This window comes from Engraulis encrasicolus, chromosome 18, assembly GCF_034702125.1.
Source record: "Engraulis encrasicolus isolate BLACKSEA-1 chromosome 18, IST_EnEncr_1.0, whole genome shotgun sequence".
Classification (NCBI taxonomy): Eukaryota; Metazoa; Chordata; class Actinopteri; order Clupeiformes; family Engraulidae; genus Engraulis; species Engraulis encrasicolus.
The window spans coordinates 299,882-326,904 of NC_085874.1; the positions used below are offsets into that span (position 1 = coordinate 299,882).

Genomic DNA, 27,023 nt, shown 5'->3' on the forward strand with positions numbered 1-27,023 from the left:
TCTCGATCTGACGAGGGCACCTGTTATTGTGCGGTGAGGATTTCGGCGGTTTTAAATGGGATTCCTAACGTACGGGACTTGTCGACGATGCTGGCTACGAAAAGGCATATAATATGGGGCTGACTGACTAACACCGCGCCAGATATGATTTTCCCGTGGAAATTGGTTCGACGATTTGCGCTCTACGGTTTGAGGCTTTTCGGTGCAACGGTCGCCCATCCTGGATGATGCATGGCGACGAGTTCCCCTTACGCTGTGATCTGGAGCTCGGTCTGAGGAGGGTGATCCATGCGTCTCTACTATTACCAATATCAACATGTCCCCGGCGTCGGCGGCCACAGCCAGCGAGAGCAGCACAACTACAGTTCCCGATGAGGAAGCCGAGAGCCCCCGAGAGGAGGTGAGACCACGACTAATTAGCCTACGAAACACTATGTATTTATTACACAAGTGTCCTGTGGGATTAGTCTCGTAGTCTACCCTACATAGCTTTCAACTGACTACATATTTTCTTCTACATTGTTTAAAAATGTCAACCCACGTTACACCAATCCCATTTAGCCGATAAGCAGGCTCATTCACCTCATGGATGAACGGGCGTCAGGGGTAGCACATTTCATGTCGGATAGGAATGGGCTCGCAAAGCTTTCTACGAGCTGCTCATTTTTGTTTATGTTGTGTAGAAGTAGGCCTACCCGTGTGTGTGTGTGTGTGTGTGTGTGTGTGTGTGTGTGTGTGTGTGTGTGTGTGTGTGTGTGTGTGTGTGTGTGTGTGTGAGAGAGAGAGAGAGAGAGAGAGAGAGAGAGAGAGAGACAGAGACAGAGACAGAGACAGAGAAAGATAGAAGGCGTCCGTTTTTGCCAGTGCGCGTTTGTGTACAAGTGTTAGGTGCGTGTATGTGCCGTCTGTTTGTCTCCCCTCAAGCCACTGAAAAACTGCCTCCCCATCCCACTCCTCCACCCCCCGTCTTTAAATGCCTGCTCTCTGGGGGGTATCAAATTGATTGGCATCTCTCTGTCGCCGGCTGGAAGCTCTCTTCACGGGGTCCATGAAATATCAGAATGACAGGCATGCTCTCCCTCCCTCCGCAGATGGCCTCAGGCACACCATTTATATTCCACCTCTTCTTTCTGCAAATTCGTTTGTACACACTGTACACACCATTCATTCATAACAAAACACCCGGTGCTGCTAAAGTTTGTGCTGGTGCACCCCTTAACACAAGACATGCAGTCATTTAATAGCTTACTCGTCTACTGCCTTTAAAGGGGCACTGTGTGAGATTTTTAGTTTTATATTGACAGAATTCATGCTGCCCATTCATTAATGTGACATTTTTCATGAATAGCCTACTTACCACCACCATCAAATTCTTCATTATTACTAGAAAAACTGCACTTTTCATACATGAAAAGAGGGATCTTTTCCATGGTCCACCATTTTGAATTTCCAAAAATAGTCATTTTTAGCTGCAAAAATGACTGTAATTGGACCATACTAGAAAATATTTGGTAATTACTTAGTAAACTTTCATGTAAAGATCAAATTTGGCAATAGGCATCCCAGTTTCAATAAGCAACATAGTTGCTACCTTTTTTGACCATTTCCTGCAGAGTGTACCTTTAATGCCTTTTCGAAAAATATTTATTGTAAATAAAACCTCCATGCTAAAGGTGGGGCAGTTGCTTTGAAGAGCATTTGTGTTATTATGATAGCCATCACTGGGGAGAAAATAAATGCACTTTTGAATAATTCCATATTGTTTACTCTCATCCAACGCCCACAACCTGATGGGCCTGTGTGCAGTTTGTGATTAATGTATTGCAGTATGTGGCAGGGTATGGGGGCTTTCAGTGGCATGACAGAATGAACGATCAATAGGATACAGAAGAGGCATGGCGACAGCCGGGACTGGCTGTGATTGCATAAGTCATAGGCCACCAATGGCAACGCAAAGATGAATGGAAGAGATATCCAGGGCTGTGGCTGGCAGGGAAGGCGGTGCGGTGTCACAACATGCTACGAGGACAGAGTTCAAAGGCAGCATGGCACGCTCCTTTAAGATACAGTGAGTGGGATGGCTGAAAGAGAGGGGCTGTTGATGTCAGTTTTGCTTCGGAAATGTATCCTAATAAACTGATGACTGGATACAAAATGAAATTGCCTTACAGTAACCACCCCACCACACACACGGCACACACATATTAATCATGTGCTTGCACACGCGCGCGTGCGCACACACACATACACACACACACAAATACAGTTGATGTATGACAATTACCTCACAACAGCATGAAATTACACTTAAGCATCTGTACTGTTTTCTGTCTTGTCTTGTACTTTTCCAAATGAGAATATAACACTGATTTAGTCTTAAACAGTATTTTTTGTTCGTAAGATCCAGAGTCACTGTTGATTCATTTCATTTGATCTATCCAATGTAATAGCTTATTGAACACGCGTGTCGTTCCAGCTATGAAGTTAATGGAATGTGATGCTAAGAGAATCTCTATTAGTAGGCCTACATATTTTTGGTCTTCCTAGGGTAGACAGTGCAACAATACTCTGACCCTGAGCCTACTACAGTCTAGAAATGGCTACTTTGCGGAATAAAAATTGATGAAACCAACTTTAGAATCTAAAAAATATAATAATTATAGAGACCTGCTTCTTATTTACACTGCCAAGCCTGAAATCAGACGCAGTGGTAGGCGTAATATTATCTCTCTCTCTCTCTCTCTCTCTCTCTCTCTCTCTCTCTCTCTCTCTCTCTCTCTCTCTCTCTCTCTCTCTCTCTCTCTGCACATGCAAAGAGGACAGCCAATATTTCCTTACACAGCTCTGCTTTCCCCCAAGCAAAGAGCTTTTCCCTGCTAATCTTATAACATAATACGCCGCCCCGATCACACAGCTCCTAAAGCTGCATGACAAATACTACACACCCCTCCCTTGGCCTGCCCTCCCCTCCCCTCCCCTCCCAGCCAATCCTCTACCCCAGCATTTCCTAACCCTTTTTTGTCTACCCTCGTACCCTCTAAGCCTTTTTTTATCATACCACGAGTACCCTCTACACATGGTTTAAACAGTAGGCTATATCTTCTATTCTCTGTCCTAATGTGACTATGGTCCATGCATTTGTCAGTGTTTCCTTCAGAATTTTCATTTGCTAATGTGTTAGGAGGGGTTAACCGGTATCAGACATGGGTATCACCATGACTTATCATCATTTGAAAGCCTGTGCTGTGCAGTTTTATCTGAAAAAGCCTTAGAAGTTTTTTTGGTTTTTTTGGTGAAGCACCTTAAATTACCGGTACACAACATTAGAAGGTACATCCACAACACAACATGTTTATGCTTTTAAGGGGACCTAGTCAAGGCGGGCGTCCTTAACTCTAAACTACAGAGGGAAACCCTGTTTGTTGTTAATTAATTATTCCAAATACACCCCGTTGTATGCTCGAGTACCCTTTGTGGTACATGTACCCCTGTTTGGGAAACACTGCTCTACATTTCACAGTCATCCTGCTGCTGGTGTGCTCGTGTGTGTGTGTGTGTGTGTGTGTGTGTGTGTGTGTGTGTGTGTGTGTGTGTGTGTGTGTGTGTGTGTGTGTGTGTGTGTGTGTGTGTGTGTGTGTGTGTGTGTTCGCACGCATGCGTACGCTGGTGAGTGTTCTGCCACCCAAGGGGATGGTTTGGTTTTAACTCCACTAATGTGCCATCTTAAGAAGCCGGTGCCAGGAAACATGAACCATAAAGCAGCGAGGAGGAGAGCAGAGCAGAGGAGGAACAAGAGCATTATCTCATTGTGGTCAGACGGGGCTGTAATAAAAACCACACTATATCAGCGCCGGCCCAGCGCTCGCTCCGCTGCTGGAGGGAAACGGATGGACGGGGTGGAATCAGTGTTGCCAGATGAGACTGATGATTTCCAGCCCAAAAATGCCCCAAACCCACCTGGAAACACAAATTTGAACGAAATTGTATTGATTTATATGGTCAATCTGCAGAAAAACCCACCCAAATGCCCTTTTTGTACCTGTTTTACCAGCAGACGGACATTCTAAGCAGCCCTATTGGGTGGGAAACTGCCCAATCTGGCAATACTGGATGGAATGGAATGGGATGGGATGGGATGAGTGGTCAGCGGTCTGCAGATGCATCCTCTTGTCGTCCTTTTAGCTCCAGTAGAAAAGAATCGTTTTCATGTTTAGTGGGACCTACTGTAAGCCTCGTCATAGTTTTGGATGTGGTATTTAAAAAGGGATTTTCTTTTTGGTGCACAAAGATGATTAGTGCTGTTTGTTCTGAAGTATTTCACCGTGAGAGTCGGCCTGTACTGTAGATGAACAAATACGGATTCTGTGTGTGACAGAGAATCACACGCTTAATTTAAGCTTAATGTTTGAGGATGCATTTGAATAAAAGATTCTTAAATTCAGAAATGTTAAATTCAGAAAATTCCAATAATGAACTAATCTATATTGATTCTGTTTGTGACATAGAGAATTGTGTGGAAATATTACACACGAGTATGTGTTTCAATAAGGATTTTTTAATAAGTACTAAATTCAGACCATCCCAAAAATGAAGGACATGTATTAACTGTGTTTCATTTATTGGAGACATGTGGGCTTGTAAGCTTGCCAGGAAAGCATTGTACTTTTGTCTGATTGAAAACAATCTGAGAGGAGAACATGTAACACAATAGGCATCAGAGAGTTGCCTAAAATCTATTGATAAAGTCAGAAAGGTCTCTTTGTCTCTCCCCTCTCTTTCCCTGTCGTTTTATGGTACTATACCTTCTTCCCTCCCTCCTCCTTCTCCCTCTCCCACCCTATTCTGGCACTATTCTTTATCCTTTTTCTGTCTTTTCATTCTGTTCATTCTATTTCTTGTCTTCCGTCATACACCCCTCTCTCTCTCTCTCTCTCTCTCTCTCTCTCTCTCTCTCTCTCTCTCTCTCTCTCTCTCTCTCTCTCTCTCTCTCTCTCTCTCTCTCTCTCTAATCCCTTGCGTCTCCCTCTCTCCCCCACCTACTCTGCCCCCTCGCCTCCTCTGTCCTTCGGGAGTGAAGGCAGGGTAGGGGCTCGTGACTAGGTAGGCTAGAGCAGGGGTAGAGTAGGGAGGATAATTATGGAAAAGCCACATCTATTATTTAGCGTCTGCTGTCATGTTAAAAGCATACACAGGCTCCATCGTGTGCTCCGGCGCTCACCCCCACATCACGCAACAGCATGGCAGCACAAACACCACATGGGACATAAACCGGCCACTCTGTAACTTCCTTCCACTGTAACTCTCCCGCTCAAGGAGTAAGTCCAGGCCATGCATGCATAAGTCCCGGACACAGATTTTTTTTGGCCATCACTGTTACAGTGTTTCCCCCACAGGATGTTTGTAAGATGGAGGTTGCCAAGGGTAAAAATTCAGAATTGCTTGAATTGGAATGACTTCAACTCTTCTCAGTGAGCTGTGTACTGTATAGTAGCAATGCTGGGCAATTCAAGTCAAGTCAAGTCGGTTTTATTGTCAATTTCTTTACATGCACTGGTCATAAAAAAAATTGAAATTACGTTTCTTACTTTCCCATGCAGACATAGACATAGACTCTAGACTCAGTGGCTCATCAAGTAGTGATGGGATTAGAAGCATCTGATGAGCAATGAAGTATACCTCTTGAAATAAAAGTGAATTTTCATGCATCGTGTTCCCAGTTGTTAAAGGGAAGTGGAAATGAAATTTAATGAATTTGAATGACTGCAACTGTTCTCAGCAAGATGTTAAAGTGACGTCGCTGAGTAGCTCATTCACCCATAGAAACCTTTTTCTGAAATAATTTCAGTGGTTCTTCAAGTAGACGTATCAGGTGTAACCTGAGACAGAACCCAATGGCGGAATTCTAGTCTCGTGAGCTGGAGGTACCATACTTTAAGTTCCAGACTACAATAACATATTTTATCCCAAGTAGACGGCAGTGAAAACAGGTAGAACTCTGCTGACCCGAAGTGTAGCGTCCCACTCCACATGGAGAAATGTCCTTGGAGCTGCTACGTTTCGACAGAACAGTAACCTATGAAGGAACAAACGGGGGTCTATAGCAAAGATAGTTTTATGAAAGTTTTATTACAAGACAGATCTACACTGTAACAAATAGCTGTTTATTTACGGAAATTCTGCAACAGCATTCTACTGCTTTTCGAAAAAACAGACAACTACTGTGAAAATATTACTTTGAGTCACATATTGAGCAAAAACAGTAAGTACTGCACAATAGCAGTATTCGCCGTTGTGGAAAAAACTAGAGATGCACCGGATCCTGATTTTTAGGATCCTGCCGGATACCAGATCCACTGAATAAGATCCTGCCGGATCCGGAACCGGATACCGGATCCTACAAAAGGTTTGAAACATATAGTCTACTCGCACACGTGGGCCCTTTTTATTACGTTGGCGCAAACTATTGTTTAGACTCATTGGCTTATTGCCTCACTGCCTTCAATAGCCGCTTCCAAAGGGATTTCACTCCATGCAGTGATTGGGGTTGTGAAAGACTGAAAAGCCTAGGCTAGACATGCACCAGACCCTGATTTTTAGGTAACATGCCGGATACCGGATCCACTGCTTAAGATCCTGGCGGACCCGGACCCTGTGAAAAACTCTATTATCCTGACGGATCCGGAACCGGAACCGGAACCGGAACCGGATCCGGTGCATCTCTAGAAAATAACAAGTTATTTTAGGCAGCACCATTGAAACCCATTCATCCTCCACTTGTCCGTGATCACCATCAAACTTCAATACCACCTGAAGAACTGAAGTCATTCTGACTGGTTAAAGATTATCTGATACTATCAAGCATGATGAAACAATTCCTAAGGAAACTGCAATACTTAAAAAGTGCTTGATGCAGCAAAGTGTCAGTAGCACATGCATTTTGATAGTGATGAAAGTGTGAATGGCTGAAACATTTTAAGAACTTGTAACACTCTTGCAACAAGCAGCCCCATCTAAACCAATCTTCTAATCAGTGCCTGGCCTCACCTGAGTAGGGCTGTTATGCCATTATTCAATTACGGGCGTCACCTGCCAAGGGCCTGATGACTCTGGTCACATGGTACTCTTGCACCTGTATATAAATCTGGACTATCAACACTTCAGTTGCTTGCCTGCCTGCTGGCTGGCCTGCATGGCACAGCATAGCACTTGTTTGCCTACAAGCTTGCCTACAAGCTTGCTTACATGCTTGCACACTTTCCTCTTTGTGAAAGCTTGCTGTATGTGGCATCATTTGTGGCATTGTGGCATATAATGTGCCTGCTGCAAATTAGGCATTGCTTTGAGAGCTAGCTTGTAGTGCTGCTTGTTTGCTGTGCTACTTGGTGCAAAATATATTTTTTAAGACTGACCAATGCTATATTCATCATTGGCTCATCAAGAGATACAGTAAAAAGCCCACCTTGCACACTATCATTGTAACATAGCACTGCGTACTCTGACATTTTGTTCATGCCCACACTTTCAAAGGACCACCGCAAACCATTTTCTCAATACAGCATTGCGGCATAGTATCATGCTCAAGGCACTCCAGTCATGGTGAACGATGGGAGGGTGGGGTGGTAACATGGCCAGGGTACCACAGTTATGGAGAATGATGGGTGGGGTGGGAAGTTGCCATGGCCATATTCATGAATACAACTATGACCCAGTATTTGCCTGTCATCACACAGTACAATTCAACTTTTTAACTGAAATGTACTGTTATTTTTCTGTAGAGTACTGTTATTTAACAGTTCAATTGCTGCTGAAAAAATGTTATATACTGTGATACATTAAACAGCAATGAGCTGTATTTAATTTTTGGTGTGAAATAACAGTAGAATTACAGGTAAATATAATTGCCAGTAACTGCCGTTATTTTGCAGGGAAATTCTCTTAGAGTGTAGTTTCTACGACAGTAGACGAAGTACAATGTTGAAAAAGTCAATGCTACCTAATTAAGAGGAAATGGTTACATGGACGCTAGGTCCACTGGAGCCCTTTAGCAGGGTTTAAACTCAAAGATTTGATCATTACACCAAAGTTTAATACCTAGGTACCTCGTGGGACGACCCCAGCCAGGTACCAATGACGTGCCGGCATTTACCTGGGCTGTGCTTGGCACAATGACACGGGGTTGGGTTGTAACCAACACCATAGTCAAATCCTATGATTCTAAACTTTAATGAATTGACTAATAACAGTTTCAAAACCAAGACCTGTTCACCACCCAAAGTATTTCCATCAGATTGATATCAAACACATGCATAGAATTTTAAACACATCATAGTAAGCATTTGAACCACGCATATTAGATCTGGCTGTGTCTGTCTCAGTTTCTGCGTGGGCACGGGAGGTGCGCGCATGCAGAAACAAATGGCCACTGGCCGGAGATGTGCTGGGAACGCACACCGGGGGGTGCGCGCTGAAACAGCAGGAGTGCGTGTGGAAGCACACTGGCCCGGAGGTCCCTTGGGGTTTTCATACCGGGAGGTGCGCAAATGGGACAGGTGACCGGGGTCTGCGACCGATCACCGAAAGGGGAAACGAAAGGAAGGAAAGGAAAGAAACGCAAAGAAATGTTAATACCGTGCCCGTGGGCTACCGGCGCTGTGACCTCAGTGTCTCTTTGTCCATTGCCCATATGGGGGAATCTTACACAGGGTTTCCCCCAGCACTTTATTGCTTAGGCGTCCACCTTGACAAGAAACAGCGACCACCTTGACTAGGTCCCCGGAAAATATGTATGCTGTATATATGTTGTAATATGTGTGTTGTAATAATGTTGTGAATGTCATTTGTAAAGTTGCTTAGCCAAAAAATATATACTTTTTAAGCCCCACCACCTTGACTAACAAAAAGTCTGGAGGAAACACTGTACGATAATGCACTGCACGATAATGTTTCTGAAATAATTTCAGTGGTTCTTCAAGTAGGCGCAGGGTGAAGCATGAATGAAGCATACCGCAGCAAGGTGAATTTTCTCTCATCGTGTTCCAAGATAGTATTACTGGAGGTGGAATTGAGTGGAACAGCACACGGCTTAACCTCCTAATTATAACAAGGTCAAATTGTTAGTCTCGTGTTCAGTTTTGATAATAACAGTGGGAGGGATGTGTTGCTAAGGTAGTCACCTTCCCTAAAAGCACTACGGAAATGGCATGAGAGAGAGAGAGAGAGAGAGAGAGAGAGAGAGAGAGAGAGAGAGAGAGAGAGAGAGAGAGAGAGAGAGAGAGAGAGAGAGAGAGAGAGCAGTGAGCCTGGATGAATGAGCGTAGTGAATTCATTCACTCTCCCCAGAGAGTCTTGCTGACAGCCTGTGGCTACAGTCCCATGTGGTGCTGGACTGGGTCACTGGTGTGTGTGTGTGTGTGTGTGTGTGTGTGTGTGTGTGTGTGTGTGTGTGTGTGTGTGTGTGTGTGTGTGTGTGTGTGTGTGTGTGTGTGTGTGTGTGTGTGTGTGTGTGTGTGTGTGTGTGTGTGTAGGCAGCTAATGATATCTTGCCCAGGGTGTGTGTGTGTACCACTTTTAGGCATGCTGTGGTGAAATACAGAGGTGGATAAACCGGTAAAAGTGAAAGTGTTCTACATAGTACCCTACAAAGATCAGGTGCCGCATTGACTAAGTACTTTGAAATTGTGATTGTTGCTTTTATGCACTTTATCAGAAAGCACTTAGTCTACAGTACACAACTCTATACGTCACTATGTTGGTCAGGCTGGTGGTCAGAAACCCACTTTGCATTTGGCATATTTAGTAGTAAAATTTTAAAATAGGAAAAAGGAAAGAGATTAATCACTGGACAAGAGATGTTACATTTCCAGCTTCATTTTAGTTTTGCTTAAATGTGTAGTGCCAGTAAGGTGGAGAAAAAAGGGGAAACTGGGACAAAGACACTGCATTTGACTTTAAAATTGCACAACTGGTCGGCCCACAAACAATCAAATTTGATCATTTGCTCGTATTGTTTTTTCACTTTGCTTTTCTACCTCTTTCACATATCCTATATATCCTTTTCCAGCCCACCTTCTCTTCTGTCATGTCCTGTTGTCTCCCCTCCCCTCCTCACTTCTCTCCCCTCTTCATGTCACCGTTCCCCTCTTTTCATCTCTTCTCTACCCTGCTCTTCCCTCCTGTCCTCTCCTTCCCTCCTCTCTTGCACCTTCATACGGCCTCTATAATGAAGCTATTTATGTGAGGTAATTAGTCTGGTGCTTGGGTAGACAAAAAAGAGCCATCCAAGGGTGAAGTTTGTTAACTGTGTAAGAGCATCATTCACTGACAGACAAGGTGCTGATGTGTGGGGGGGAGAGACAAAAAAAGCTGCTGTCAGTGTATATCTTGTGAGTTCAGCAATGTCATGACAGGGCTTTGCTGAATCAGTGCTCTGGTATAATAACAACTGTAATCTCAAAGGGAAAGATAAGGGCCGGGGGTCATGGGTAGTTTGCCATGTGGGCCATTTGTTGAAGCTCATGGCACAGTAGTGTAGGTTCAATTGTCTCAAAAATAAGGTTTAGGAACATTTCATATAGATTTTTCCAAATTGTGTATTTTATCAACTACAGACCCCATAGTCGTCAGATCCACCGGGTTCCAATTTTTTTCTGAAGTGGAAACGCCCAAAATCCAAGATGGCGGATATATGGTCATATTCTAACACAATTGAATGTAATTGAAAGAAACATGTCATATACATTTTTGGAATTGGTGTTTTTTATATTTCCTACACCCCCTGAACAAAAAACAACCTGTTTCCACCCCCGCCCCTTAAGTTTTAGTACCAAAATCCAAGATGGCTGACATGACATGTAGCATAAATTATGTATTTGGTGTTTTAAGGTATCTTAAGTCATTGTTTTTTCTTGTATTTGTAATATTTACAATGGATAAAGGACTGTTCAGTCAGCCATTACATGAACTTCATTCAAAAAGTATTCAATCTGTTGTAAAAATTCAACATGACATCAGAAAAGGCATTGAACGGCTCTTTTTATGACCAGGTAATGTCTTATCCTATTTATTTGTAGGACCCCCTCTGAATACAAAACAACTTGTTTTTATTTTGCCTTTAACTTTCAGAAGCAAAATCCAAGATTGCTGACATTATAGCAAAATAAGGACATTTTAGTGTTTTAACCCATTAAGACATGGCGTTATAAATTTGCTGTTACCAGAATGGCAATGACCAAGTCGTAGTGCATTACTAATACAATACTTCATAGTATTGTAGTGCTATAGTAATTAACTTGCAATGTCAATTGCAGCGTGCCACAGGAGGTACGGCGTGCATTAAAGGAACAGACCACCCTTTTTTGATTTTCACATATTTGCAGTATTTCCCAACATTATTCATGAATGTGCATATCATTTTCGTCTCAGTGTTTTCAGTACTTAGATTTATTGGATCAGAATTATTAGCATAGCTTAGCATAATCACTGGAAGTAACTGGTATCTTTAGCATCAAGCCACAAGTGGTCACTGGACGGAATTAAATTGCCGTTTTACACTCTGGTGAATTTTACATTAATTTTAAAATGGTTTATAAGTACATTTGATTGTGTTTTATTTTGTACCATAGACTTGCATTGCTATGCCTAATGTGGCTATACTGTTAAACGGGGCAATGCAAACACATAGACGAAAATTATATGCACATTCATAAATAATGCTTGGAAATACTGCACATATCTGAAAATCAAAAAAGGGTGGTCTGTTCCTTTAAGAGGCTACGGTCTATAAAGCCATTCTGCAGTATTGTACGCCTATTGGTAATATTTTGATAGGCACGTTATCAACATGTATCTCATATTTTGCCAAAATTCAACATGGTGTCCAAAAACCCTTGAACTAGCAAATAACCTAGATCTCATCTATATCTGAACTGACCCCTGATCTCAATAGCATAGCAGCAGGTGGAGCCGGTGTGATTTATGACAGGAGTGGAGCCCTCTGTCCATCCTCACGATGCCTCAGTCTCAGAATGTTGTGCGCAAATGTTGGCTTGCAATTTGCCAGTTGCAAAAAAAGGTTGCCTCCAACTAAACTCTATAGACTGATCAGGAAGTACAAAACAATCCCATTTATTCATTTCATAGAACTATCCAGAAGAGTGGGCAATAGGACTACCTCATTCCACACATTAATATAGAGAGAATACTCTGTAGCATCAGACATGGGCGCTGCTAGCGGGGGAAAGATGTTACAGATTCTAAGGGCCCAAGCACTGACAGCACTGACAGGGGCCCTTATGGGGGCCCAAAAATCAAATCTTTTGTGGGCCCCAACATTTCTGGAGGCAGACACAATTTACATTCACACTTGTGCCACCAATACTTCATGATGCCAAAGGTCTTACAAAGGTATGATAGTGTGGCCATTACTAGGGTCATGGGTGTACACTGACTGTCATACCAAAGAGCCTAGCTCTGTGAGCAGAGAGCATGGCAAGATTGTTGGAATTGGATGAATGCAGCATCCTAGGCTGAACATTTGATTTCATAGCCTTCAGATGAGCTGAAGCCGACCCTGAAGCAACTTTGTAGACCTTGGCCTTGACATAGGCAGCCAAACCAGTGCATATGCAATACTACTGTACAGGTAGCACTGCATAACAGGTACTGTACATTAATTGATTCATAGTAATTTTTGTTTGAACAATAATTTGGACCTGCACACAATCTTATGTGCTTAAATTCACAAATGAATGGCTTTATAGACCTGAAATCATTATGTTAATATTGATTTTGCTATATGAAATGTTGGCCATCTTGGATTTTGTAATGGATTTAGTTTATGTGATGGCTGACTTCAGTCATGTAACAAATATTACCAATACAATTCAATAATGGCTGAAATGTGCCAATTTTGCCAAATATGATGTCAGCCATCTTGATTTTCCCACTAAAAAACAAGCAAAACATTGGAAACAAGTGGTTTTCTATGAAATTTTGTCCTGGAAATAAAAAAAAGATTAACTGAAGAAATTCAATCCTTAAAACAGCATTAATGGCGAATGTTCTGTACACAATGGCAGCCATCTTGGATTTGCCACTAAATATTAAGGAAAAAATTGGAAACAGGTGGATTTGTATATGGAGAGGTCCTAGAAGTAAAAAAAAAAAAATGCAGAATGGAAAAATCTATATGAAATGTTCCTAAACTTACAACTGATCCTGCACTACAGAGATACAGTAGATGAAAGTCCTGAATTTTTCGGACTAGAGGGCACACCTAAAATCGTTACATTTTCTCAAAAGTCATCAGTGCACCTTATAATGTGGTGCACGTTATGTTGTAACAGACATGCCGGTGCAGCTCCATTTCCATATGGTTATTGAAGGTGCATGAAGTGACTGGCTAACGTTTCGATGTAAGTAGTTGCATCGTCATGCACCTTGAATAAAAAATATATATATATATATGGTATATTGAGTTGCACCGGCATGTCTTTTGCTTCTTGCATCCTGGTCCTGTGCTGGTTGCACTGGGTTGTCTACAGAAGCGTGGAGGACGATAAGATCTACTTTGCTCTGCATCCACATCCTCCTGTTTACGGCCAAATGGTTGGATGTCGCTGGCAGTGGTTACTGAGTGTGATGTAAAGAAGAGCTTCTCTGACCATGCTCCGGTTTCCAGCAGCAGAATACTCCATCTTTGTGTGCTGATTTTAAAAAACAAGAGCAATCAGAGATGACCAGCTGCCTCACGGGGCAGTGCTAGATGCATGTGTTTGGCAACCCAAAACATTGCAGGCAGACACACACACAAACAGACAAACATGGTCATTGTACTGCCTGGCTCAATTTCCTCTAAAAAGCAGCTGGTTAAAAGTACTTGTGGTAGTAGTAGTATAGGGCAGACACTTTGCCATTCCATTCTACCTCCCTTCATGGACTGTTTGCGGGCCAACCCTCTGTAAGGGCCAGGTGAAAAGTAGTTACTCAGTAGGTACTCAGTATAGGGTAGGCACATTGCTTCCCTCCATGGACTGCTTTAATGAGTAGAGCATGTCTTGGTGGTTCTCTTTACTTGAATTTTCAGCCTCCATTTTGTGAGGTGGTTCCTCATCATTAATCTGTTGTTACGACATGGCCCTGGATTAAATTGGCTGTTAATAGGATGGCAATGACCAAGTAGTAATGGCTGGGGCAGACTTTGATGTAATGCATTACAAAAGGGTGGTTGATGTTTAGGGCGTAATAAAAAATAAAAAAAATCCAATTCCTGAAAAAAAATTATGGGAAAAAATTGGAAAAAAATAAAGCACTTAGGGGTCTGTGGAATTTCGCCTAATTTTTGCCATTTTTGGGAAAATGTGTCCTGCATCAACACATTGCATAGGCATGTCACACCACAGGAAAATGAAGTCACACCGCAGGAAATTCACTGCATTATGGACATTTTAATCCTTTTAATTACACCACAGGACACCATAAAATGAACCTAAGCATTGTGTGACAGAAACATTGCAATCTGAAGACATATTAAGAGATTAATAGTCACCTTAAACTTCCACAGCACCCTCCAATAACTGAGGTACTGACTGGTTAGGAGCGAGTCTTTAAGACCCTTGTAGTTGGCCTTGCAGCTGCCCTTTCACAAACATTGACATACATGCATCTAGCACTGCCCCGTGAGGCAGCTGGTCATCTCTGATTGCTCTTGTTTTTTAAAACCAGCACACAACGATGGAGTATTCTGCTGCTGGAAACCGGAGCATGGTCAGAGAAGCTCTTCTTTACATCACAACCGTAAACAAGAGGATGTGGATGCAGAGCAAAGTAGATACATGTCACCCCACATGATGCAATTTGTGTTACGAAATTGAACTTGTAATTAATATTACTGTCTTGAGTTTTTTTCACATTCACATATGTTAATATGAAGTTAATATTTATGCAATCATGCCAAATGCTTCATACATTATTCGAAATGTTCTTGATTAATTTATATATATATTATATTCCAGGTTTCAGTAGTGTTACAGTCACACCGCAGGATATTTGACATATAAACCTTTACATAGATCTTAACAAAAATGTTTCTTCTCATCTAAGACTAATATGAAACATAATGTACCACATCTTCTTTCATTGACATTTGTTTTTTTAAAGGAAAAATAACAGTTTTGTAGATTTCTAACAAATGTTACGAAAAAACAAGGCGTCATGTCAACCACCCTGTAACAAAATGTGTTAAGTTGTAGTATTGTAGTACTAGTTAAGTCTTTTCAATGACTAGTAGAGCATTCCACTGGTGGACCGGTGTGTATTATGATGCTTCTATGCCTACACCACAACTGGAGAAACCTATTGGATGAAAAGTGCAAAATTTTCTAGCTCCTTATCTCCTAGTCTTGTCACCATAATGCACTTTGTGCTTGTTTTTTATCTCTGAAAATTGACGTCAGGGTGGCGCAACCACAGCTAATGTCACTATTGTGAAGTTGTTACATTAGGGTACATTATTGTACAACATGCTTCGTTAAGTATTGGCTGTGGTTACACCACCTGATTTCTTCTACCAAAAACATCAGTGACCCACGTACTGTACGTATTTACATGACCCACGTACTGTACGTATGTCTCCACCAGCGACAGCATAATAAATCTATTGAATGAAAGCAACTTTTTCTACCTCCTCATTCTGTCACTATGAATCACTTTTTGGCAATTTTATCAGTCAAAAGTGCTGTATACTATTTACTATATAAACATGTTTACTGTCCTGAGATGTCTCCACCCCCAACATTTTTTTTACCTCCTTACCTCCTAATTCTGTTACTGTGAAGCACTTTTTTACATTTTTTTATCAGTGAAAAGTGCTGTGTATTTACCAATAAAACTGTACAGACTTGTCTCCATCCACTGTCCCCACCCCTGCAGCAACAGCCCGTGAAGCAGTCCCTGAGCAAGTCGCTGTGCCGCGAGTCGCACTGGAAATGCCTGGTGCTGTCGGTGCTGATGTACGGCTGCGTGGGCGCCATGGCCTGGTGCCAGGTGACGCGGGTGACGCGTCTGTCCTTCGACAGCGCCTACAAGGCCAAGTCCATGATGTACCACGACAGCCCCTGTTCCAACGGCTACGTTTACATCCCACTGGCCTTTCTTCTCATGCTCTACGTGGTCTACCTGGTGGAGTGCTGGCACTGCCACAGCCGCGGACAGATGCAGTACAAGGTACCATTTCAAATCATTATGAAAAGTTCAGAAAACACACGCACACTGGATAGTGATCTTCTTTTCTCTTTATTTTTTGGAGCGAACAACACGTTTCCAGTGTGTCTTCAGACTCACTTGCTTGCGAGAAAAAAAAGGGCGAAAACATATCATTATCCAGTGTGCAGTGTTTTCCGAACTGCTCATTTTCATCAAGTTTTCCCACCTTACACCTGGAAAACTGAAGGCTTGTGCACAAAGACTTCCATGTACTTTGTACCATTTCAAATCATTAGTTACAAATCTCACTACAATTTTTTTTTTATTAGTTTTTTTTATTTATTATTATTGGATGGAAGAGCAGAGGCATTTTAGGAAAAATATAAAAATCCTTTAGTATAACATGGCAAATCTGTTAAAAAACACATGGGCCTACGCGTTGCGGCCATATTGGCCTTCATCAGGGCATCAGGCCAATTTTTGATTTTTGCATATACTTTTTAAACCTATACACCATTTGTCTTTTGGCTACACTGATCACCCTTCACTATATTTCATTAATTCACTCTCTGAAATTCGGATTTAGCATGTATGCATACATCTTCGTTCTCGCTAGAGAATGGACTTCTTGTGATCGTGCCGCTCTCGTAGGAGAGTGGCTGTCCATGCAGTGGACTGATCATCAAAGTGCTTCACGGGGTCCGCAGGGACCACTGCACTCAAGAAGCTGAGATAGATTATGTGGCGTATTGGGCAAGATCACTGGCCGTGGTGCTGAAGTACTGCCACGGTCAAGAAATGTCTATGTAGCAAAACATTCTCGAGCTTGGGAGTACGGGGCGCCACTGAGGGCTCGGGCAGTATCTGCGCCTGACGAATTGATCGAACAAGAAAGCTGAGAGCGAGAAAGAAAATTTCTGACTGGAGACAGGTGAGCGGATAATAAATGCTGTATAGTTAATTAAGGGGCGTTCCAAATTCCAGTGCGCTGAAATTCCGCCAAATGACGGCAGAGTGTAGAATGATGGTTAAATAGGCGTGCCTATCTTTTTGCGCTGAATTCAGGCGAATGACAGTTTAGTGGAGAACAGAATGCAGGTGGTAAATTAGGCATGCCAAATTTCATTACGCTTCTCTCAAACTTTCATTTTTAACAAAACATGCATTTCTGAGAATATTTTTTTTGACTCAGACATCAGTTGGTACAAAACTACAGCTAATGCCTGCAAATTATTTACATGTAGTAATTGGTAATTAATGTACTGAAATGAATGTGCTTCTTAGATAATCCGCTAAAAACGAAAATAAATAATTGAATCCGTACAACAGTGGCATTAGCTATGGTTGCGGCACCCTGATGTGTGCTACTACTTAAACGACATTGACCCATGAATAAAGGTTTCCATTGCATTCCAAGGTGGATGTGGACAGTGTGGCGGAGCGCGTGCAGCGTATGCAGCAGGCCACCCCGTGCATCTGGTGGAAGGCCATTAGCTACCACTATGTCAGGAGGACACGGCAGGTGACGCGATACCGCAATGGGGACGCCTACACAACCACACAGGTATAGATACACACCTTAAGTACACAAACATTCTCACACACAGACACACACATGACATCCTGTATCTAGTGAAAGGCCATTCTCTACCCCTAAGTCCGGAGGACACAGCAGGTGGAACGATACCTCAAAGTAGACACCTACTCTTATCCAGACTCTCTGGCACAGTGGTGTAAGGAGGGGGATGCACACTTATAGAGGAACTCAGAGAAGCAAGCAAACACACACACACTCACACCCGCAATGTGCTTCTCTACACATCTGTATCTTGCTCATGTCCTCTTTATGCCACCTAAGTGTATTGTAAGGTAATATTTGATAATTAAGCAAGCCATGAGAGGCTGTGGGTTTGTGTTGGTTTTATAACGGGTAAGGGAAATGGGGCACGACTAGGGTTTAATATTTTTCCCGAAAATGGCATGAATCAAATCCCGGGATCTGACGGCCCATTTCCCGGGAATCCCGGGAAATCCCGGGTTTTTTTTTTTTTTTTTCCTCCCATTTTTTGATCTAGTCATGTAGAGGCTATAATTCAACTGTTCCTCCCAAACTGGCATTTTGTATCAAGTTGTTACTGTTTGTATCATTATTGGGAGAAAGGAATTAAGATAAAGCTCTCCTATCCACCAACACAATAATAATGAAGTGTAAGATGATAGCCTGTGCGCAGCATGCAGCGCTTATCAATGACGGTGGATTGTTGGTGGAGCTCACGACTTTCACCTATAAGTTTGATGCAACAGTGGGTTGGCTATTTTCCATTAAGGAATTGTGTTTGAGGTTGTGCGCAAATCATGGCACATTGTCCTTCACCTGTGGATAGTATACACGTCTACCGCCAGCTTCATGAGAACAATGTTTCACTGTCGGCTACTGTGATAAGCGGTGGGAAATATAGCCTATACGATGTCATCTCAATAGTGGAGTTCCGTGCATGGGATTTCATCTGGGTCAGTCAGAAATGGCAGTTTGCTTTAGCGCCAGGAAGAGTGTTTTTTCAAACAAGAAAACTGGTTCATCATAGGCAGGTATGCATGGCTAAACTGGCTTTACCGTTTGCCCAAGTGCTATGGTTTTCCTCTGGTAATAGCACCGGGCGTCACTACAGTTAGGTGACCTCGCGCGCATAATAAACCCATTAAAATATAGGCATAGACTTCAGTGTCTTTCAGAGCAATATGAACCAATCAGCTCGGCTTTGCAACTAAACAAAATACTTTCCTGATGTCTACTTAACTAAAATAAGCTGCATTTTGTCTAATATTTGGAGACATCGCCTTGCCCTTTCTGCAGAGCGATTTTGGGAAGCCTCTCTCTCTCCCTCTCTCTCTTAGACAGGTCATCAGCTGGGAAAATTAGGCCTTTCGTCCTACCGCACTTTTCTCTGTGGATTACTGACCAGAAGCCCTATTGGAAGAAATTTAAACATGGGGCCACGTCAATTTTTGCTCAGAATTCAATATGGCCGCCATTTTCCAAAATGACTTGTTTTCATGCATTATTACATTGTACTATAAGGTGATATTCATGAACAATTAACTACTTTCAGCACTATTCTGTCCTAATTCCTTACATACATGTTTACAAAGGCTGACTAAACTAACAGAAATGAAAATAAAGTTGGCCACCTTGCAAAATCCAAAGGAAAGTGCTGAAAATAATGATTGAAATGCACATACAGAGTCTATGGCTGCGAAAAAATTAGGCCTATTGTCCTGTCAGGGTTTTCACAGTGGATTACAGACCAGAAGGCCAATTGAAAAAGATTCACCAGCTGGTTGCCATCTCAAATGTGCTCCAAAATTCAAAATGTTCTCTGTTTTTCAGAATGGCAGACTTTCATACATTTTTCTCAATACTATAAGACCATAATTATCAATAAGGATAAACCTATTTTCAGTGAAATCTCCTATCTACAGACGTGAGTACAAAGGTTGGCAACAGAAAGATGTAAATTTCCTATAGACAATATCCTAAGGATTGTTGTCAGAAAATGATTGAATTACACATACAAAGTTGACTGCTGAAAAAAAGGCTATTGATCTGCCAAACTTTTCACATTAGATTTCTGACCAAAAGTTTTTCAGGCCTACATTTTTTTACATAAAGAAAGGGTGAGTGTGCATGCGTGTGTGTGTGCGTGCACGCGTATCCCCCGCTCATCTTTCCCCTGCTCTACAGTGTCTTTCCCCCACACACTATTCTGCCTCCTCCACCCCCTCACTCACCCCCCCCCCACACACACACTATTCTGCCCCCTAACCACCTCACTCATCCTTCCCATGCTACTCTGCCCCTCCACCCCTCACTCACCCCCCACTATTCTGCCCCCCACACCCCACACTCAACCCCCCTGACTCATTCTTCCTCCACCCCCCACAAAATACTCGCCCACCCTCCACCCAATGTGAAAAGTTTGGCAGGTCAACCCCCCCCCACTCAACTTACCCCCCCCCCAAACACACAAACACATTATTCTGCCCCCCCGAACCCCCCACACACTATTCTGCCCCCCACCTCCTAATTCAACCCCTACTCATTCCCCCTCAACCCCACTCTGCCCCCCTACCCCTACTCATCCCCTCATTCATCCCCCCGCTCCTCCACATCATTCGGTCCTCCCTACCCCCCCACCTTAGCCCCCCCCAACACACACACACCCTGTCTACTGTGTCTATGTCAGTGTATGTAAAGAAGCACACTGGCCACACACACTTGAGAAAAGCGCACTCAGGCACACGTACACACACATACCGTACAAACGCACGCACACACACACACATACAAGAGCACGCACACACACACACACACACAAGCGCACACAAGCACGCACACACAAGCGCACACACACACACGCATGCACACGCGTACACACGCACACGTACACACACAAGCGCGCGCGCACACACACACACACACACACACACACACACACACACACACACACACACACACACACACACACACACACACACACACACACACAGTTTGGCAGGACAATATGCCTTTTTTCAGCAGTCCACTGTGTTTGTGAAATTCAATCATTTGACAACATTCCTTTGGATATTTCAAAGTGGCAAGATACAGGGGATGGACAAAATAACTGAGATACTTTTAATTTTAGTGTTGGAAGTTTAATGGCTCAAGTGGACCAGCCTGTTGGCCAATCTTCAATAATGGCACATTGCACCAGTAAAGTGAAGTGTGAACTGAAGGTTCAATTAGCAGGGAAAGAGCACAGTTTTGCTCACAATTTTGCAATGCACACAACATTATGGGTGACATGTCAGAGTTCAAAAAGGAGAAGTTCTGTGTAACTGTTGCATCTTTGACCGAGACAGCAAGTCTTTGTGATGTATCAAGAGCCACAGTATCCAAGGTGATGTCTGCATACCACCAAGAAGGATGAACCACATCCAACAGGATTAACTGTGGACGCAAGAGGAACTAAATGACACTAACATGACAGGTGTCTCAGTTATTTTGTCCACCCCCTGTATTCATGCCTTTTTCTAGACAACCTTTATACTCACGTCTGTAAGGAGATAGGACAATTTAACTGAAAAATAGGTCATCTTTATTGGTAATTATGGCCTTACAGTATTGAGAGAAATGTGTGAAAGTCTGCCATTCTGAAAAACAGAGAACATTTTGAATTTTGGAGCACATTTGAGATGGCCCCAAGTTTTAATCTTTTTCAATAGGCCTTCTGGTCTATAATCCACTATGAAAACCCTTACAGGACAACAGGCCTAATTTCCGCAGCCATAGACTGTATGTGCATTTCAATCATTATTCTCAGCACTTTCCTTTGGATATTGCAAGGTGGTCAACTTTATTTTTTATTTATTTTAGTTTAGTCAACCTTTGTAAACATGTATGTAAGGAAATAGGACAGAATAGTGCTGAAAGTAGTTCATCGTTCATGAATATCACCTTATAGTACAATGTAATAATGCATGAAAACAAGTCATTTTGGAAAATGGCGGCCATATTGAATTCTGAGCAAAAATTGACGTGGCCCCATGATTTAATTTCTTCCAATAGGTCTTCTGGTCAGTAAACCACAGAGAAAAGTGCGGTAGGACGAAAGGCCTAATTTTCCCAGCTGATGACCTGTCTATCTAGTTCTCTCGCTCACACACAAAGCGACGCTTGCACTCTTCGCAATATGTCACTTGACTCATCTTGTTGGATAGACCAGCCAAACTTGCAAGATAGCCAATAGTTTCGATTGTGCTGCTTGGGGAGGAGGCAAAATTGGTACAATTCAGGCTGCATGAAAGCATACACGTTAACTTTCACGTTGTGCGATGGATGGAGACAAGTTTGGAATCGCTCCCTCTCTCACCCTCTCTCGCTCACACACACACGCGCGACGTAATTCTCTGCACTCTTCGCAAGACACTTGACTCGTCTTATTGGATACCATCCAAACGTGTAAGCTAGATAGCCAATAGTTTCGATTGTGCTGCTTGGACTGGATGTATTTAAACTGTTAACATTTAGGCTGCATTAAAGCATCCACACGTTTCAACTTTCACGTTGTGCGATGGGTGGAGACAAGTTGGGAATCGCTATAAGTTAGAGATTTTTTTTAAACATGGGCTGGCAAGATGTAAATGACCTGCACTGCTTGAAAAAGACGATCGACTATGTGCCTCAGGCATCTTAAATACTAAAAACTAATAGGCGGATGGCGGGCGGATTCGGTTTTGGAAATTGGAGAAAAAACATTAGGGCGGGTGGATTAGAAATTCTGAGAAGCGGTTGCGGATGAAATAATACGTCAACCGCGCACCTCAGACATTGCTGAAATGGGCCTGTAGGCCTACTGCTGCTGCTTAAATGAGCCTGAAGTGTTACCGCTGCTAGATGGCACTGTTGCTTATGTTGCTGGGACAACAAATAGACACGCACTTAATTTTTTTTCCCGGTTTCCCGTCATGGCTTTCCCGGGAAACGGGAAATTGTTTTGATCAGATTTCCCGGGAATCCCGGGTCCCGGGATTAAACCCTAGGCACGACGTGAAGCGGATTATCAACTTAGACGTGTCACCTCCAACTTAGTCACACATAGAATCTTTGTTTGGAATGGTGTGTGTTTACACCTGATTTACAACTGCTATCAGCCAATCACAATCAAGAACTAGATCGCACAGTGTTAGATATATCACTGGACAATAGCGCTGTAACTGTTGTATTGTAACCTGACATGCAGGTGTATCATGAGCGTGTCAACACCCACGTGGCAGAGGCGGAGTTTGACTATGGCAACTGTGGCGTGAAGGACATCTCCAAGCAGCTGAGGGGCCTGGACGTCTTCCCTGTCACACGGCTGCGCTTCACCAAGTGCTTCAGGTCAGTCTTGGGCTAGTAGATTTCAAGGAAAGACAGGGTTTTTATTATGTTTTGCACCTCTGCCGCCTTGCCTTGCCAACCAGTTTGTACCAACTATATACCGTAATACCGTATTAGGTCCAGTCCCTTGGAGCAATGTGGGATTCGGTGCCTTGCTCCTGAGCAAAGTTTGATACAATGAAAATGCTACAGCAGAGCAGGTTGAAGTGGATATGACATATTTATTTACAGTAGTCCAATCCCATTCTGCACATTATTCCTGCCCTCTTAAGAGATTGAACATGACACACATTGTTGAGACATTTTGCCAAGCAGCCAAAACCCTAGACATACAGCTCCAGGCCACTTTATTAGAATAGCATGAACAAGTTTATTTATTTCCATAATTCCATCAATAATGTTACACTGTCATGGATTATAGATTCATGGCCCAGTTTTTTAACTATTCCAATCATTAAATTGTCTTCCAGCTCAAAAACCCCATGCATTGGGGAATTCGCATCATTAGAATATTGTAATAAAATCACAATTTTCTTCATCAAAATTCGTTTCACATCAGTGCACATCAAATCAGTTGAAATTTGGTACTTTCTACATAACATGCAATGTTCAATACTTGGTTAGGACTCTCTCTGTCTTAATAACGTTCATGATGCGTTTAACATTGAAGTCAATGGCAGAAACAGTGCATGGGAGTAATGGAAGGCCAGATATCCTTGATGCTTTGCTGTCAGCTGTTCTTGTTTGCTGACCTGGTGTCCCACACTTCACTCTTCAATATACCCTGTAGATTTCCATGCCACGTTTTGTCGCTAACTCACCAGTTTAATTCTAAATCACCAGAAATGAAACCCCATTGAAAATGAATGGGGGTTTATTTCTGGTGAGTTAGAATTAAACTGGTGAGTTAACACACTGATTCTTGAGAAAGCGGCTAAAACATGTCTCTGCAATAAACTGCCAATTCTGTTGAAAATAAACTACATTTTAATGAACAAAATGAATCCAGGTAAAGACACAGGGGTCTGTTGCATAAATGTACAGTCGTTTGAAATATTTAAGTGTAATTTTATTGCTTTTCATGGCTATAAACCTGCCCACACCCTGTAAAAACAGCTGTCCCAAGGACAGACATCATCATTTCAATTGACTTAAAATGTAAAAATCACTGATATTATTGAATAATATCACCATGATGTGAAAGTCCATATTGAAGTGGTTCTGCAAATATGCACATAGTGCGTGTAAAGCAATATTTACTACTATTTTCTGATTGCTCAAAGTGTGTCCAGCATATTAGTCACCACCGTCAGATTTTTTTTAAAAGACAATAAAATCAGGTATGCACAAGGTCATTGTCATTACTTAGGACCCCTTTTCAAACCTTTAGATCTACTGAGTACTTCACCATCACTGAAGCTCCTGTAAGTTTACTAATTTCTCCTCAATTTGATAATTTGTTTGGACACTGGTACTGTCCCAACCATAAACTGTCAACACCGTCGGGGGTTTTAATAGTATTATTGTTACATTAATGTTAATTATATATACTTTTTCAGAAGCGTCATGAAGCCCCTAAGAAACAGAGCGAAAACGAAGTGGCTAATGTGAGCAAAAAATGCACAATATGTAAAAGAGTGTTTTTTTGTCTCACACCGTCAGATGTCACCACCGTCAGATTTTGTTCCGCTCATCATCTTGTTCCATATTTTACTAAATTGTGCTGGTTAATGAAACATTACCAGACATGTTAGTAATAATTGTGACCCAAACGTATACTCCAGCCTCCACTGAGGTGCATTTGGAGGGTTTTTTGTCACAAAACCTGACGGTGGTGACATCTAATGTAGTTCACAAAAAAGCATGTGTTTTACATGTTTTTGACAAGTTTTAAGAATATGCTTCCAATAAGTATCTACAATTATATTGAATTGTAAAAGTATTTCACTTAAATACAGTAAACTTATTTTTTTACTTTTAATTCTGTCTGACGCTGGTGACAAAACCAAGAAAGAGCCCATTTTATGAAAAATGTAAAACATGGGGAGCTTGGCCAATACATTCACTGCACAGCCAAGACGTTCATCTATGATAATACACCTCTATATTTTGGATTTGAACAATTTAAAACCTGTTTATGCCACATTTTCAATAATCTAGGCCTACTTCCTAGAGTATCTATCAAATGAAGAAAAAACACATGCACAAACACTGTGCACACACAAAAATAAAGTGTTTATGCTAGATGTCATTGACTTGAGAGGGCTATTTATTTTGCTAAATGCAGGTAATAATTAGGTCACTTTCACCACCTTCAGATTACTGTCACCAGGGGCGGAGTGGCCCACCTTTTCCCACCGGGAGAATTTTCCCCTTGGCGGCCCTCTTTAAAAAAACAAAAAACAAAGCGAACATGGTTTCCTAACCAAAAAGACAAAAGCCACGAAATCTGCAGTCGTACTACATGTGGACATTAGTGTTGTCAAAATATCAACCTGAAGTGGAGAATTGTAGCCTACACCTTGATGAAATGCACAGCCAGTGGTGTAGTCTACGTAAAACGCAGGTATACGCACCCATTTCAAAATTTCAGGGATTACAGTATACCCACTTAAAATTGATTGATCCATTATTTACAATAGCACAAATATATACAGTAGACTATACACACATCAAAAAATGCTCAAATATACAGTATACCCACTTCAAAAAGTAGACTACACCACTGGAGCCATCATCACAGTCCAAAGCATTCATAGGCCTAGGTTAGGCTACATCACGCTACTGTTCCATGCAAATGTGCACTCCACTGTCATTTTGACAGTTTGAAATTGAAATATCGTTTAAGGAAGACAGGATGAGCATGGGCACAAAGTTTTGGGTGTGGGGATTTTTAGAAGAGTAGGCTTACAAAATATAGTATAGTAGCCTATAGCTTACAAAAAGTCTGTCTACATTGTGCAATAAACCCACCATGCAGCAAATAAGCCAAACTTAGCTACTTCAAACCACAACCATAAGTCAACAAAATGTATAACCAAACGGTGTAGGCCTACCTTAAAACGCTGTCTTCTCGCAGCAAATGTCTTTGTTTCTTGCAATCACTCTACTTTAATCCACAGCTTATTAGCCTACACACCCAGCACTGGTCACATCAGAATCTTGTGTGGTAATTATTTTGTTCCATTTCTTCAGACATAGGTTACATCCTAAATGTACCACATATAAATATATGTATGATAATAATATTATTTCGACTATAAGGAGATATACTGGTAGGTCTAACAAATCAAAACAAAACCCATTGCTTCTGTTAGGTGCAGTTATCTTCCTTACCACTTGGTGGAGTCTGTTCGTAACCCAAGTCAATAACCACAGAGCAAGTGAATCAGGACTGGAAAGACTGTAAACTGTAACAGTCGTGTGGAAATCGGAAAATAAATCATAATTTATTCATATTTCCATCCTTTGGTAACCAATATACCTATCACAGGTTCTTCAAATACTGAAAACGAAACTGTGTTACTAAGATCTTGTAAACTTCCGCGATCTACGGTGTATGAAAATTATCAGTAGAGAAGGGGTGTGGCCAATTTACTGTTTGACACCGTCAGTGAGGTATTGCCGTCTGGTATACGGTATAAATACTGGCTAGTCAGCATAATTTCTAAATAGGGAAGTGGGAAGTCAGTGCTTATCAGAACTATCATTGAACTTCAGGGCCGGCTGGTAACGCAGTGCGGCCGCATTATTACATTTCACGGCCGCGGCCCACCGGGACAAGTCCCCGATCTCCCGACGGCCACTCCGCGCCTGACTGTCACCACCGTCAGTTCTTAAGTCACCACCGTAAGAAGGAGTTTTGGACATTTTAAATGAATGTGCTTACAAAATTTTCCTT

The 27,023-nt window shown here is 42.1% G+C and overlaps 1 protein-coding gene across 1 annotated transcript in view; it reads left to right on the top strand.

The window, feature by feature from the left end:
• Positions 1-316: 316 nt before the first annotated feature.
• tmem151ba (transmembrane protein 151Ba) overlaps positions 317-27,023 on the top strand; it is a 29,027-nt gene continuing 2,320 nt past the window's right edge. Inside the window, exons 1-4 of the mRNA XM_063222254.1 lie at positions 317-400; positions 15,928-16,221; positions 17,618-17,764; positions 22,983-23,122. Of these exons, the coding sequence (XP_063078324.1) occupies positions 317-400; positions 15,928-16,221; positions 17,618-17,764; positions 22,983-23,122 (665 nt within the window). The remainder of the gene's footprint in view (positions 401-15,927; positions 16,222-17,617; positions 17,765-22,982; positions 23,123-27,023) is intronic.